General features: G+C 35.4%; 1 protein-coding gene across 1 annotated transcript in view; it reads left to right on the top strand.

Annotated features, from left to right (window-relative positions):
* phlpp1 (PH domain and leucine rich repeat protein phosphatase 1) overlaps positions 1–14565 on the top strand; it is a 57139-nt gene that overhangs the window by 30782 nt on the left and 11792 nt on the right. Inside the window, exons 5-12 of the mRNA XM_073848731.1 lie at positions 678–824; positions 4398–4625; positions 4714–4916; positions 7340–7400; positions 7483–7578; positions 9041–9196; positions 13591–13791; positions 14017–14179. Coding sequence (XP_073704832.1) covers positions 678–824; positions 4398–4625; positions 4714–4916; positions 7340–7400; positions 7483–7578; positions 9041–9196; positions 13591–13791; positions 14017–14179 — 1255 coding nt within the window. The remainder of the gene's footprint in view (positions 1–677; positions 825–4397; positions 4626–4713; positions 4917–7339; positions 7401–7482; positions 7579–9040; positions 9197–13590; positions 13792–14016; positions 14180–14565) is intronic.

Here is a 14565-nt window from a genome sequence, read left to right as displayed (position 1 = left end):
CTAATCATGACAGATCATTGTTTACATTATCAGTCATTGCTGTCACTTCAGTGGCAGAAGTTTGCTGTCTTAATATAGACGAAGCAGGCGCAGTAATATCACGCAGCACATCGCAGCACAACGTGACCAACAGGGAGCGTTCCTTGTTGGAAGTTACATAGCTGGGAACTTATTTCAGGCGCTGCGTGATATTACTGCGCCTGCTTGGTCCATATTACAGCAGCAAACTTCCTTGACTATTACGCCGGAATGGGAGTTGGAGAATGAGCCGATTTCCAAAAAAAGTGGAGTGTTCCTTTAAGCTTTTCAAACTAATTTAAAATTTATCTTGACAAACTTTTTTATCTACTTGGTATCTATTATGCTATTTACAATGTTGAAAATAAAGTGTGCAACACAGGATCACATGAGTATCTCTGGCGTGACTCGCTGGCACCATTTCAAAAATTAAACATTCAGCAACGAAAATGTAATTGTTTATTAATAACAAATAACTCTTCCACCAAACAGTAGCCCTTCATCTGACTGATGTTGTGATGCAATGAGTGATTTACAGCGGCTCAGCCAATCAAACACCAGAACAATCCGTTTAATAATAGAACTATTACGGACACAGGTGTGGATTATATATGTCAGCTGTCAGGTGAATAATGATGATGTCATCTCTTCTCCTGCAGATTTTCCCGCTTGCGGAGTCTCAATCTCTCTCATAATCAGCTGGGGAGTTTCCCGCTGCACATCTGCTCCATCAGCACACTGACGGAGGTCAACCTCAGCTGCAACCACCTGACCTCCATACACCCCGACGTGGGCAACATGAGCAAGTGAGTGCGTCACGTGATCACGGCTCATCCAATCAGAGTGTGTTTCATGGCTCTGGTCTTAAAGGGGTCATCGGATGCCTATTTTCCACAAGTTCATATGATTCTTTAGGGTCTGAATAAAAAGTCTGCAAATACTTTGGTTAAAAATTCTCAACAGTAGTGTAAAAAACACCCTTTTAGCTTGTCAAAATCAGCTCATTTTATTGCATGGTCCCTTTAAATGCAAATGAGCTCTGCTCGCCCCGCCCCTCTCTGCTGTGGGATGATGAGCCGTAATGTTTACTTTAGCCGCGTTTAGCTGCGTTTATCAGCAAAACTTGCCAACAAGCACATTATTAACAAAGGCCATGTGCAAAGATGCATAATAAACCCTCAAACTCACTTCTGCTGTGGGTGAAGCTGCATCAGGAATGATTCACACGAACATAGACGCATATGTAGATCGGGATCAGCGCTTTTCTTTTTAAAAACGAAAATAACGTTGAACCTCTGCATCTTCAGCGGCTCAGATGTCGGGAGTAAATGACGACTGCTGTGTTCATGATTACATCCAACAACAGAACACCTCAATCGCTCAATTAGAGTCTTCCTCTGCACCTGAGTCACACAATGGAGATCAGAGTCGGACTGTTTCTGCTCGGTGAGGGTGGGGCTAAGGTGAGGCGCTCATGTCAATCAACTATTGTGGGAGGGGCCTCTGTCTGTGAGTCGTCACACCCACAAGAAACTGAGAATGAGCTGATGTTAAAAAGGGGATATTACTTTTAAAAAGATTAAAACAATACCACTGGGTGGATGTTTATCATTGTAGGATGGTTGTGTTCACAAACTGCCAACACACATTAATGTTCAAACAACATGGAAAAGGGAGTTTTGCATCCGATGACCCCTTTGATGTGAACATTTCATCAGTGCAGACTGTTCTAAACGAAACCACATTCATAATCACTCAAATGTTACCAAATGATGTGAATAATGACAAGCACCCCACACAACAGTGTCACAGTAGATGAGGAGTCCGGCGTGATGTGCTGCCCCCTGCTGGACACACTACAGTCTGACTACAGTCACATTATAGGAGTTCACTTTCAGAACAAACATTTACAGATCATTTACTCACCCCTTGTCATTCAAATTGTTCATGCCTTTCTTTCTTCAGTCATAAAGAAATAGTTTTGGAGAAAAAAAATACAATTCAGCAGGGCTCTAAGCTTACTTTTCTTTTTAAAAGCACTAGTGCTCCTAACTTAAAAAATGTAAGAGCGAAGTAAAAATTTCAGGAGCACCTTCTAATCAAAAAGCTAAAAATCTGATAAAATGTTGCTTTCCATTACGAGGTAATATTTGACTCCTTAAAGTGATTTACAGGGGAATTTAGTTTTTACCTCTGTAATGGTATTTTTCTAACTTTATTAAATGTTTTTTATACTTTTCTATATTTTTTTAATTATATTTTATAAGCTTTTTCAAAGTTCTAATTGAAACAACAGAATAAGAACAAGTTACCAATTGAATGAAATCCGTATTAACCAAATTAATTTGTGCTACAGCGGTGGCACAGAAGAACACAAAAGTGTGTTGTAGGTGTATTTTCATGTTTAATGAGGCTCAGAGGTGGCACGAGTGCAATCAAACTCATAAATTCATGTTGAGATCAATGTTTTAAATATACAGTTTTGAATACAGAAATATTAAATGATTTAAATAACTAAAAATACACTTTAAAAATTAATCTAAATCTGCCAGTAGGTGGCGGCAAGTCACTGATTTAATCACTGAATCATTTGATTTGATTCGTTTGAACGGCTGATTCATTCAGGAATAAAGCAAGTGACTGTCTTTATGAATGAGGAATTGAATCATTTCACTACATTTGTTTAAAAACGCTCGTTCATTCATAAATAAAACATCACTGTGTCTGAATAGGGATGCGCAGCGGCTCAGTTGTGACTTTGTTTCAAACTATTTTTGATGATGAAATAGAGCAAAATCAGGCAATACTTGTCACTTAATATTAACTTCTTGTTTATTTAACTGTTGTATTAAATCAATATCCCATTTACAAACTCCCTTAAAATCATTAAAAGCAGTCACTTATTTCATCGTGATCTCACAAAGTTCCTTTATAATCGACGAAACTCTCTACACTGCACACTGAATCTCTTATCACTCTCAATACACTTTGTTTATGAAAGGATTGGTGAGATATGTCTATGCACTGCAAAAAAATGCTTTTCTTACTTAGATTTTTTGTCTTGTTTCCAGACAAAATATCTAAAACTTCTTAAATCAAGAAGGATTTTCTAGACAAGAAAAAAAATTGTCATGTTTTCAGAAAAAAGAAGTCAAAATTAAGCATGTTTTTGCTTAAAACAAGCAAAATAATCTGCCAATGGGGTAAGAAAAATAATCTTATTTCAAGCAGACAACTAGATTATTTTTCTTACCCCATTGGCAGATTATTTTGCTAGCAAAAACTCAGTTAATTTAAACTTATTTTTTCTGAAAACAAGACAATATTTTTTCCTTGTCTAGAAAATCCTTTTTGATTCAAGAATTTTTAGATGTTTTGGCTGGAAACAAGACAAAAATTCTAAGTAGGAAAAGCATTTTTTGCAGTGTGATACATTACTCAACATTGCAAAAACACATAAGAAACCTTTAAAGCTGATCGGGTCAGTAGCACTGGTGCTCCTAAATATTTTTTCATAGTCAAATGCAGTAGTTTTCAGTCACAAATGCAAATGCGACTGAAATGGTCAGTAGAGCAATGCATTTCAGGAGTGTTCTCCATATAGTGGACTTCAATGGTGCCCCCGAGTTTGAACTTCCAAAATGCAGCTTAAATGCAGCTTCAAAGCGCTCTAAACAATTCCAGCCAGCAAAACAATGGGTTATTTTCTAAAAGAAATTACAATTTATATACTTTTTAACCTCAAATGCTCATGTTGTCTAGCTCTGCATGAACTCGGTGTATTCCAGTTCAAGAAAGTTAGGGTATGTCGGAAAACTCCCGTCTCATTTTCTCCTCCAACTTCAAAATCGTCCTTCATTGCTGCAGAAGTACCAACCCAGTGTTTACAAAGTGAACATGCTAAAAAGATCAAATGCCCTTTACAAAAAAAGGTAAAACAGCAGTGTAGGACGAATTTGTCGAAGAAGTTGGAGGAGAAAATGAGATGGGAGTTTTTTGACATACCCTAACTTTCTTGAACTGAAATACACAGAGTTCATGCAGAGCTAGACAAGATGAGCATTTGAGGTTAAAAAGTATATAAATTGTAATTTTTTTAGAAAATAACTGACTGTTTTCATCAGATAAGACTCTTCTTCCTCGGCTGGGATCGATTAGAGTCCTTTGAAGCTGAATTTTGGAAGTTCAAACTCAGGGGCACCATAGAAGTCCACTATATGGAGAGAAATCCTGAAATGTTTTCCTCAAAAACATAATTTCTTATGGACTGAAGAAAGAAAGACATGAGCATCTTGGATGACAAGGGGGTGAGTACATTATCTGTGCATCTGTCCAGTTCTCAGTGCTGTGCTAATAATGGACTGTTTGCTGTGTGTCAGTCTGCAGACGCTGGTTCTGGACGGTAACCTGCTGTCCGCTCTTCCTGCGGAGCTGGGCCGTCTGCAGCGGCTGGCCTATCTGGGTCTGTCCTTCAATGAGTTCACACAGGTGCCGGCGGTGCTGGAGCGGCTGCCCGCCGTCGAGAGGCTCTGCATGGCTGGAAATAAAGTGTCTGTTCTGACGCTACAGGCCTTCCGTCTGCTGGCGCTCAAACACGTCGACCTGCGGTGAGAACGAACACAAATATGATCCAGTAGCTTATAGTGTTGATAGATGTCAGGTGTCAGTCTGTGAGCTGGTTTTTCATCTCATCAGTCTGAATCAGATCTCCAGCGTCGTGCCGGACGAGCCGGAGTTTCTGCGTCACGTGACACAGCTGGACGTGCGGGACAACCGTCTGAGCGAGCTGGACGCGTCCGTCTTCCCGCGGCTGGAGGTTCTGCACTGTCAGAGGAACCGCATCACACGTTTGCGTCTGCGCGGATGTGCGCTCAAAGCTGTCTACGCCTCCCACAATGGTACTGATCAGGGCTGTGCAATTAATCCAAAATCAGTTATGATTTCAATTTTGGCTTCAAACATTCATGAAAATAACTGAGATCCTCCATAAAAGTCTAATTTCACATGCAAATCAGCAAAATCATGTAATGTGACTTTCATAAAATAGGACGTGCTTGATTTATTAATGTGTCTTTGATGTTGTGTTTTTAAAAGCGAGAAAGATAACTTTCTGCTGTGCACTGCAAAAAATGCTTTTCTTACTTAGATTTTTTGTCTTATTTTTTAGCCAAATTATCTAAACATTCTCAAATCAAGAAGGATTTTCTAGACTAATAAAAAATATTGTCTTGTTTTTAGAAAAAAACTATTCAAAATTAAGTGCGTTTTTGCATGAAACAAGCGAAATAATCTGCCAATGGGGTCAGAAAGATTATCGTATTTCAAGCAGACAACTAGATTATTTTTCTTACCCCATTGGCAGATTATTTCGCTTGTTTCATGCAAAAACGCACTTAATTTTGACTTTTTTTTTCTGAAAACAAAAATATAATTTTTTTCTTATCTAGAAAATCCTTCTTTATTTAAGAACATTAGATATTTTGTCTGAAAACAAGAAAAGCATTTTTTGCTGTGTATGCGCTCAGAGACGGAGCAAAACACTGACATGTAAAATGATCTTTTAGCTCAAGGTGTGCGCCTAAACGCTCAAATACACGCAAAAATATTTAAAAATGAGGCGTTTGGTGATTATTGATGTAAACTCTTGTCAGTTCTGTCTTTAATGATCATAAACAGTTCAGAATGAAAATACGTGTGTAACAGTACACTGCTTTTCTTACTTAGATTTTTTGTCTTGTTTCCAACCAAAACATCTAAACATTTTTAAATCAAGAAGGATTTTCCAGAGGAATAAAAAATTATTTTCTTGTTTTCAGAAAAAAAGTAAAAATTAAGTGAGTTTTTGCTTAGAACAAGCTAAATAATCTGCCAATGGGGTAAGCAAAAAACGCACTTAATTTTGAATAATTTTTTTATGAAAACAAGACAATAATTTTTACTTATATAGAAAATCCTTCTTTATTTAAGAATTTTTATATATTTGGGCTGGAAACAAGACAAAAAAATCTAAGTAAGAAAAGCATTTTTTGCAGTGTATTCGCTCAGAGACGGAGCAGAACACGGACATGTAACTAAAGCTAGCTTTTAGCTCAAGGTGTGCACCTAAACGCTCAAATACACGCAAAAATATTTAAAAATGAGGCGTTTGGTGATTATTGATGTAAACTCTTGTCAGTTATGTCTTTAATGATCATAAACAGTTGAGAATGAAAATACGTGTGTAACAGTACACTGCTTTTCTTACTTAGATTTTTTGTCTTGTTTCCAACCAAAATATCTAAACATTTTTAAATCAAGAAGGATTTTCCAGAGGAATAAAAAAATATTTTCTTGTTTTCAGTAAAAACAAGTCAAATGAAGTGAGTTTTTGCTTAGAACAAGCTAAATAATCTGCCAATGGGGTAAGCAAAAAAATCTTATTTCAAACAGAAAACAAGATTATTTTTCTCACCCCATTGATTATTTCGCTTGTTACAAGCAAAAACGCACTTAATTTTGAATAATTTTTAAAGAAAACAAGACAATAATTTTTACTTATCTAGAAAATCCTTCTTTATTTAAGAATTTTTTATATTTGGGCTTGAAACAAGACAAAAAAAATTTAAGTAAGAAAAGCATTTTTTGCAGTGTATTCGCTCAGAGTCGGAGCAGAACACGGACATGTAAATAAAGTTAGCTTTTAGCTCAAGGTGTGCACCTAAAAGCTCAAATACACGCAAAAATATTTCAAAACGAGGCGTTTGGTGAATATTCCTGTAAACTCTTGTCAGTTCTGTCTTAAAGGATCATAAAGAGTTGAGAATGAGAATCTGTGTGTAACAGTATATTGGATCCGTGTGGCTCTTAAAGCGACAAAACATAATATTCCGTCTGCCGTCTCTGTGCTTAATATTAATAAAACTTAAAAATACAAAGAGAAAAATCACTCCCTGCTCTCGAATGAAGGACTTTTGTAGTTTTAATAAGAAACAAAGCATGTTTAATTCTTAGACACTGTTTTATTTTACATTCAAATAATTATGTAAAATTTCTGCAGTATCGCTAGACGACTTTAGACTTGCATTTAAAAGTATTCAGTGTTTTTTTTCATTAGTATCTTTTTCTGTTTTATTGCTATTTTTAAATGAATCATTAATATAACATTTTGGACCCAGTCATAATTGTGTTAAATAATCGTGATTACAATATTGACCAAAGTAATCGTGATTATGATTTTTGCCATAATCGAGCAGCACTAGTACTGATGCAGCATCACTGCTCACATTAACACACACACTACACCTGTCTGCTCGACTGACGCCTTACGCTTTCTGTCCCACAGAGCTGCAAGAGTTAGACGTGAGTCCTGCGGCCTCCAACCTCACATACGTGGACGTCTCCAGGTGCGCTTGATATCATATGAAGGTGAAATCACTGCAGATGAATCCATGTAATGACAAGAATGTCTCGTCTGCTCTCTTGTAGGAACTGTATGAAGGCTCTTCCTGATTGGTTGAGTGACAGCAGGAAACTGGAGGTTCTAGATGTCAGTCACAATCACGTCGCTGAACTTCCTTCGTGGTGAGTGTGTGTGAGTGTGTGTGTGTGTCTGCAGCACTGTGTGTGGATTGAGTGGACAAACACATCTTACTCAACTGTTACACTGTAAAAAATGCTTTACTTTCTTAGATTTTGTCTTGTTTCCAGCCAAAATATCTGAAAATTCTTAAATCAAGAAGGATTTTCTAGACGAGTAAAAATTATTGTCTTGTTTTCAGGAAAAAAAAAAAACTGAAAAATTTAAATGAAACAAGCAAAATAATCTGCCAATGCGGTAAGCAAAAAAGTTTTAATTCAAACAAAGAACATGATTATTTTGCTTACCCCATTGGCTTTAATGGGGTAAGCAAAGTAAAAAAAATTAATAATTTTAAATAGTAAACCCTTGTTATGCCAAAAAAATTTTTTTTGAAAATTATATTAATTACATTTAAAAAGATTAATTGAAATGTTCAAAGTTTTACGTTTTAATTAATTAATTAATTACATTTTTATGCATTATTTGATAACCACCATTTTTTTTTAAATACATTTGTATTAAGTCATAAAACAAAGAATACAGAAAAATTTAAACAGACAACACAATTTCTTAAAAACAAAAAATATATATTTTTTTTTCTTAAATCCAGAAAAATGAAAACGGGAAACAAAAATTAGAGAAAAAATAAAGCATACATAACTAGATATTCCTGTGAAATGAAAGACGTGTGCAGGCCTTCTCCACTCAGTTTTTTACAATACACTGTAAGAAGAGACTGTAAAGAAAGTATAGAAGAAAGCACGAGCTCAGTGTTGATAGGTCAGAGGTCAGATGTGAACAGATTCACTACATATTTAGTACATTTACAGTGATTTGTTTAGAAAATGCTGTCATGCAAATCAAGGAATACAAAAGATTGATTGATTGATCAGTCAGTTATTTGTGACCCTGGACCACAAAACCAGTCATAAGGTTCAATTTTACAAAACTGAGATATATACATCACATGAAAGCTCAATAAATAAGCTTTCTATTGATGTATGGTTTGTTAAGATACATCTATTTGAAAATCTGGAATCTGAGGGTGCAAAAAAATCAAAATACTGAGAAAATCACCTTTAAAGTTGTCCAAATTAAGTTCTTAACAATGCATATTACTAATCAAAAACTACATTTTGATATATTTACAGTAGGAATTTTACAAAAATCTTCATGGAACATGATCTTTACTTAATTTCCTAATGATTTTTTGCATAAAAGTAAAATCAATAATTTTGACCCATACTATGTATTTTTGGCTATTGCTACAAATAGCGACTTAAGAATGGTTTTGTGGTCCAGGGTCACATTTGTCCTGTAATTCTAAGAAATGTGATTACCGCCTCACACAGAGGATTTTCTTATGGTCAGTGAAAGATTTCATCAATCTATAAGCATATATGCAGTGTATGTGAGTTGTGTTTGTGCGTGTTCATCAGTGTGTGTTTGACGTTCTGTGTCCAGGCTGCTGTGCAGTGGGAGTCTGAGGAAGATCCTGGCGGGTCATAACCAGCTGAAGCGTCTGCCGGAGCGTGTGGAGCGTCCAGTGGTGGAGGTGCTGGACGTGCAACACAATCATCTCATCGAGCTTCCCTGCAACCTCTTCCTCAAATCAGAGAGGTTATTTGATTATCTCACTCAATGTTTGTCTGTGATCTGCTGAAAAGAAAAAAGTTTAGTAATCTCATTTGGTGGTCTGACCAGCTCAAACAAGCTAAATTTGATCAAAGATACAGTAAAAATTAGAGATTGACCGATATATCGGTTTACCAATATTTTTCCCAATATTTAAGCATTTTACCACGATCGCATATCGGTTTTAAAATATCGGATTCACCGATAAAGGCCACCCTCTTGTGGGTGTTTTGAGAATTTTTTTATTTTATTTCTCTTTCAAAAACAAATACAACGATACTTCACATCACACAGAACACAAACAAAAATATGGGATACATATAAGTGTGTTTTGAGAATTGCGGATCATCATTGTAGCCCGTCTGATTAATTGGTAAACTTTATTTAACATAACAACCATTAATGCACATATTAAATGTGTTACATAAATGCCTGATATGTAGCTAGTTTATGCAGAAATAGAGACAAACTCACTGAGTCACAAGATAATCCATCAGGTCCTGCCTTAATAAAGACGTAACTTTGCATGAATTAAATAATAAGAATTAAAATGTTTGTCTGTGATCTGCTGAAAAGAAAAAAAAGTTTAGTGATCTCATTTGGTGGTCTGACCAGCTCAAACAAGCTAAATTTGATCAAAGACACAGTAAAAATTAGAGATTGACCGATATATCGGTTTACCGTTATTTTTCCCAATATTTAAGCATTTTACCATGATCGCATATCGGTTTTAAAATATCGGATTCACCGATAAAGGCCACCCTCTTGTGGGTGTTTTGAGAATTTTTTAATTTTATTTCTCTTTCAAAAACAAATACAAAAAAACTTAACATCACACAGAACATGGGATACATATAAGTGTGTTTTGAGAATTGCGGATCATCATTGTAGCCCGTCTGATTAATTGGTAAACTTTATTTAACATAACAACCATTAATGCACATATTAAATGTGTTACATAAATGCCTGATATGTAGCTAGTTTATGCAGAAATAGAGACAAACTCACTGAGTCACAAGATAATCCATCAGGTCCTGCCTTAATAAAGACGTAACTTTGCATGAATTAAATAATAAGAATTAAAATGTTTGTCTGTGATCTGCTGAAAAGAAAAAAAAGTTTAGTGATCTCATTTGGTGGTCTGACCAGCTCAAACAAGCTAAATTTGATCAAAGACACAGTAAAAATTAGAGATTGACCGATATATCGGTTTACCGTTATTTTTCCCAATATTTAAGCATTTTACCATGATCGCATATCGGTTTTAAAATATCGGATTCACCGATAAAGGCCACCCTCTTGTGGGTGTTTTGAGAATTTTTTAATTTTATTTCTCTTTCAAAAACAAATACAAAAAAACTTAACATCACACAGAACATGGGATACATATAAGTGTGTTTTGAGAATTGCGGATCATCATTGTAGCCCGTCTGATTAATTGGTAAACTTTATTTAACATAACAACCGTCAATGCACATATTAAATGTGTTACATAAATGCCTGATATGTAGCTAGTTTATGCAGGTTGATAATCCATCAGGTCCTGCCTTAATAAAGACGTAACTTTGCATGAATTAAATAATATGAATTAAAATGTTTGTCTGTGATCTGCTGAAAAGAAAAAAGTTTAGTAATCTCATTTAGTGGTCTGACCAGCTCAAACAAGCTAAATTTGATCAAAGACACAGTAAAAATTAGAGATTGACCGATATATCGGTTTACCGATATTTTTCCCAATATTTAAGCATTTTACCATGATCGCATATCGGTTTTAAAATATCGGATTCACCGATAAAGGCCACCCTCTTGTGGGTGTTTTGAGAATTTTTTAATTTTATTTCTCTTTCAAAAACAAATACAAAGATACTTAACATCACACAGAACATGGGATACATATAAGTGTGTTTTGAGAATTGCGGATCATCATTGTAGCCCGTCTGATTAATTGGCAAACTTTATTTAACATAACAACCGTTAATGCACATATTAAATGTGTTACATAAATGCCTGATATGTAGCTAGTTTATGCAGGTTGGCTCTAAGAAATAGAGACGAACTCACTGAGTCAAAAGATAATCCATCAGGTCCTGCCTTAATAAAGACGTAACTTTGCATGAATTAAATAATATGAATTAAAATGTTTGTCTGTGATCTGCTGAAAAGAAAAAAGTTTAGTAATCTCATTTAGTGGTCTGACCAGCTCAAACAAGCTAAATTTGATCAAAGATACAGTAAAAATTAGAGATCGACCGATATATCGGTTTACCGATATTTTTCCCAAGTAACTTGGGATGTAAGACGAACTCACTGAGTCACACAATAATCCATCAAGTCCTCTCTCAATAAAGACGTATATTTGCATGAATTCAATAATACAGCCATGAATGAGCACATGTTGGAAATAAAAGCCCTGAATTTAATTCTAGTCTATATGTCTATATGCTCATCATTAGTCTTGTGAAGTTTATATTGCTGTTCATTCGCCGGGTTGATGCTCAGGAAATGTTCCTGCGGCCACCACAAGTGAATTTTAACAAGATTGATTTGTTTAAAACACCCTAAATTATATCAACATTTAATATATAGCCAATATTTCACTAGTACCCATCTAAATAAATACATCTCTGTGGAAATTCTATATGTATTATCTCCACGAGCGATCACAGTTTGAGTATAGTTCTGTGTAAATGCATAGATAAACAGCGCTTTGTCAGAATCTAGAACGACAAAAACATTAGTAATTCTGATATACCATTTGAGAAATGCAATAAAATACAATGTTTTGTTTGTTATATTTCAGTATTCCAGAGAATATTATTCAGTAAATTAACTTTATCCAGTGAATTATTCTTCATTCTTAATATTAAACAGCTTATAAACCTACTAAAACTGTAGTTTAAAATGAAGTTGATATGACTCCTGTGCTTTATTTATTTTCTCCATTTTGCTTATTAGTGTTGCAGCTGATGCATTTTATAAATGAAATGTTATTGTTGCAATATGAAGATTAAATTTAACATGAAAGACCAATTTTTAAAACTTTTTAAGATGACTGAAAGGAAGGAAAGGAAAAATCTAAATTAAAGCATGGACTTTATAACAGTAAATAAATATCGGTTCTGCATATCGGTTATCGGCCACATAAACATGCAAATAATCGGCATCGGTTAAAAAAAATCAACATCGGTCGATCACTAGTAAAAATTGTGAAATATTACAATCTAAAACAGCTGTAAATATCTGTTCAAATGTAATGGATTGCTGTGATCAAAGCTGGATTTTCAGCATCATTACTCCAGTCTTCAGTGTCACGTGATCCTTCAGAAATCATTCTGATATTCAGATTTTCTGCTCGAGAAACAACTCTGATTATTATCACTGTTGAAAACAGTTGTGCTGCCCAATATTTTTGTGGAAACCGTCATACATATTATTTTTCAGGATTCACAGATGAATAGAAATGTCATTTATTTGAAGTAGAAATCCTTTGCATTCTAAATGTCTTTACTCAAACTTTTGATCAATTTAATGCATCCTTAATGAATAAAAAATCAGTTTAATGCATCCTTGATGAATAAAAGTAGTAATTTCTTTTAAAAACTATGTTGAATATATGAAATGTTGATGTTAACCTCATATTTCATTCCGAGTGAAACCGTCTCAGTGTCAGCTGACTCTAAATACGGTGTGATTTGTGTTTAGTTTACGGTGTCTGAATGCATCCGCCAACAAACTGGAGAATCTGCCGCCGTCGAGCCTTGTTAGTGTTGCAGCTGAGGCTTTTTGTAAATAAAATGTTATTGTTGTAATATGAAGATTAAATTTAACATGAAAGACTGCTAATTTTCAAAACTTTGGACTTTATAACGGTAAATAAATATCGGTTCTGTATATCGGTTATCGGGAACATAAACATGCAAATAATCGGTATCAATTCTAAAAAATGATAAATATCTGTTAAAATGTAATGAATTGCTGTGATCAAAGCTGAATTTTCAGCATCATTACTCCAGTCTTCAGTGTCGCATGATCCTTCAGAAATCATTCTGATATACAGATTTTCTGCTCGAGAAACATTTCTGATTATTATCACTGTTGAAAACAGTTGAGCTGCACAATATTTTTGTGGAAACCGTCATATATTTTATTTTTAAGGATTCACAGATGAATAGAAATGCCAAAAGGACAGCGTTTATTTTGAAGTAGAAATCTTTTGCAATATTCTAAATGTCTTTACTCAAACTTTTGATCAATTTAATGCATCCTTGATGAAAAGCAGTAATCTCTTTAACAAAAAATGTTGAATATGTGAAATGTTGAATGCTAATCTTGTATTTCATTCAGAGTGAAACTCTAAATACGGTGTGATTTGTGTTTAGTTTACGGTGTCTGAATGCATCCGCCAACAAACTGGAGAATCTGCCGCCGTCGAGCCTGTCGGAGGAGAGCAGCAGCGTCCTGCAGGAGCTGTACCTGACCAACAACCACCTGACCGACAAATGTGTGCCTCAGCTGACGGGACACACACACCTGAGGATCCTGCACATGGCCTACAATCACCTGCAGACCTTCCCAGCCAGGTAACAACACTTCATTCATCAATAGTTCTTCATTGGAACAATAATAAGGTATTGCACTGAGCTCCACGGCTGATTTCACAACTTCAAAATAAAAGTCCTAATAAAATAAAAGGCTGAACTTTTCTTGACAGCATCTGTGTGGTTTGTCTAGCATTCGAGCACAGGGACATGGATGTTTCTGAATGATTACGTTCATCAAATCAATGTTCTCTCGCTGTTCTGCAGTAAAATGGCCAAGCTGGAGGAGCTGGAGGAGCTGGACCTGAGTGGGAACAGGCTGAAGGCGGTGCCCACCACCATCATGAACTGCAGACGGATGCACACGCTGGCGGCTCACTCCAACTGCATCGAGGTCTTCCCAGAGGTCCTGCAGCTCATGGAGATGAAGGTCAAATCACACTCTCACACATGATCACAAAATGTTCAATTCAACACTTGCCAAGTTTCCATCCAGTTTTTGCAATGCGAAATTTGCTGTCTCCAGCCTGTTTCCATCCAACTGGCATTTTGCAGATAAAATGTTGTGTGTGAGGACGTCATCCCAGAAAAACCAAAATACTGCACTTTTGGTGCATTGCTAAAAAAAAAAGTTGCCCTTGAGCTGTTTCTACTCATAATTTCACCTATTGCACAAATATCATAGACTAGTAGCCTGTTCTTCATCCATTTTAAACAAAACTTCATTATACAGGCTATTATTTATTGACATAAATTAATTTTTATTAACAAGTGTCATTTTTATAGCCCTATAGACTATTTAGATACTTGAGCATC

Source organism: Garra rufa, chromosome 10, assembly GCF_049309525.1.
Source record: "Garra rufa chromosome 10, GarRuf1.0, whole genome shotgun sequence".
NCBI classification, from domain to species: Eukaryota; Metazoa; Chordata; class Actinopteri; order Cypriniformes; family Cyprinidae; genus Garra; species Garra rufa.
The sequence above is the reverse complement of the archived record's forward strand: the minus strand, read 5'-3'. Positions and strand labels throughout refer to the sequence as shown.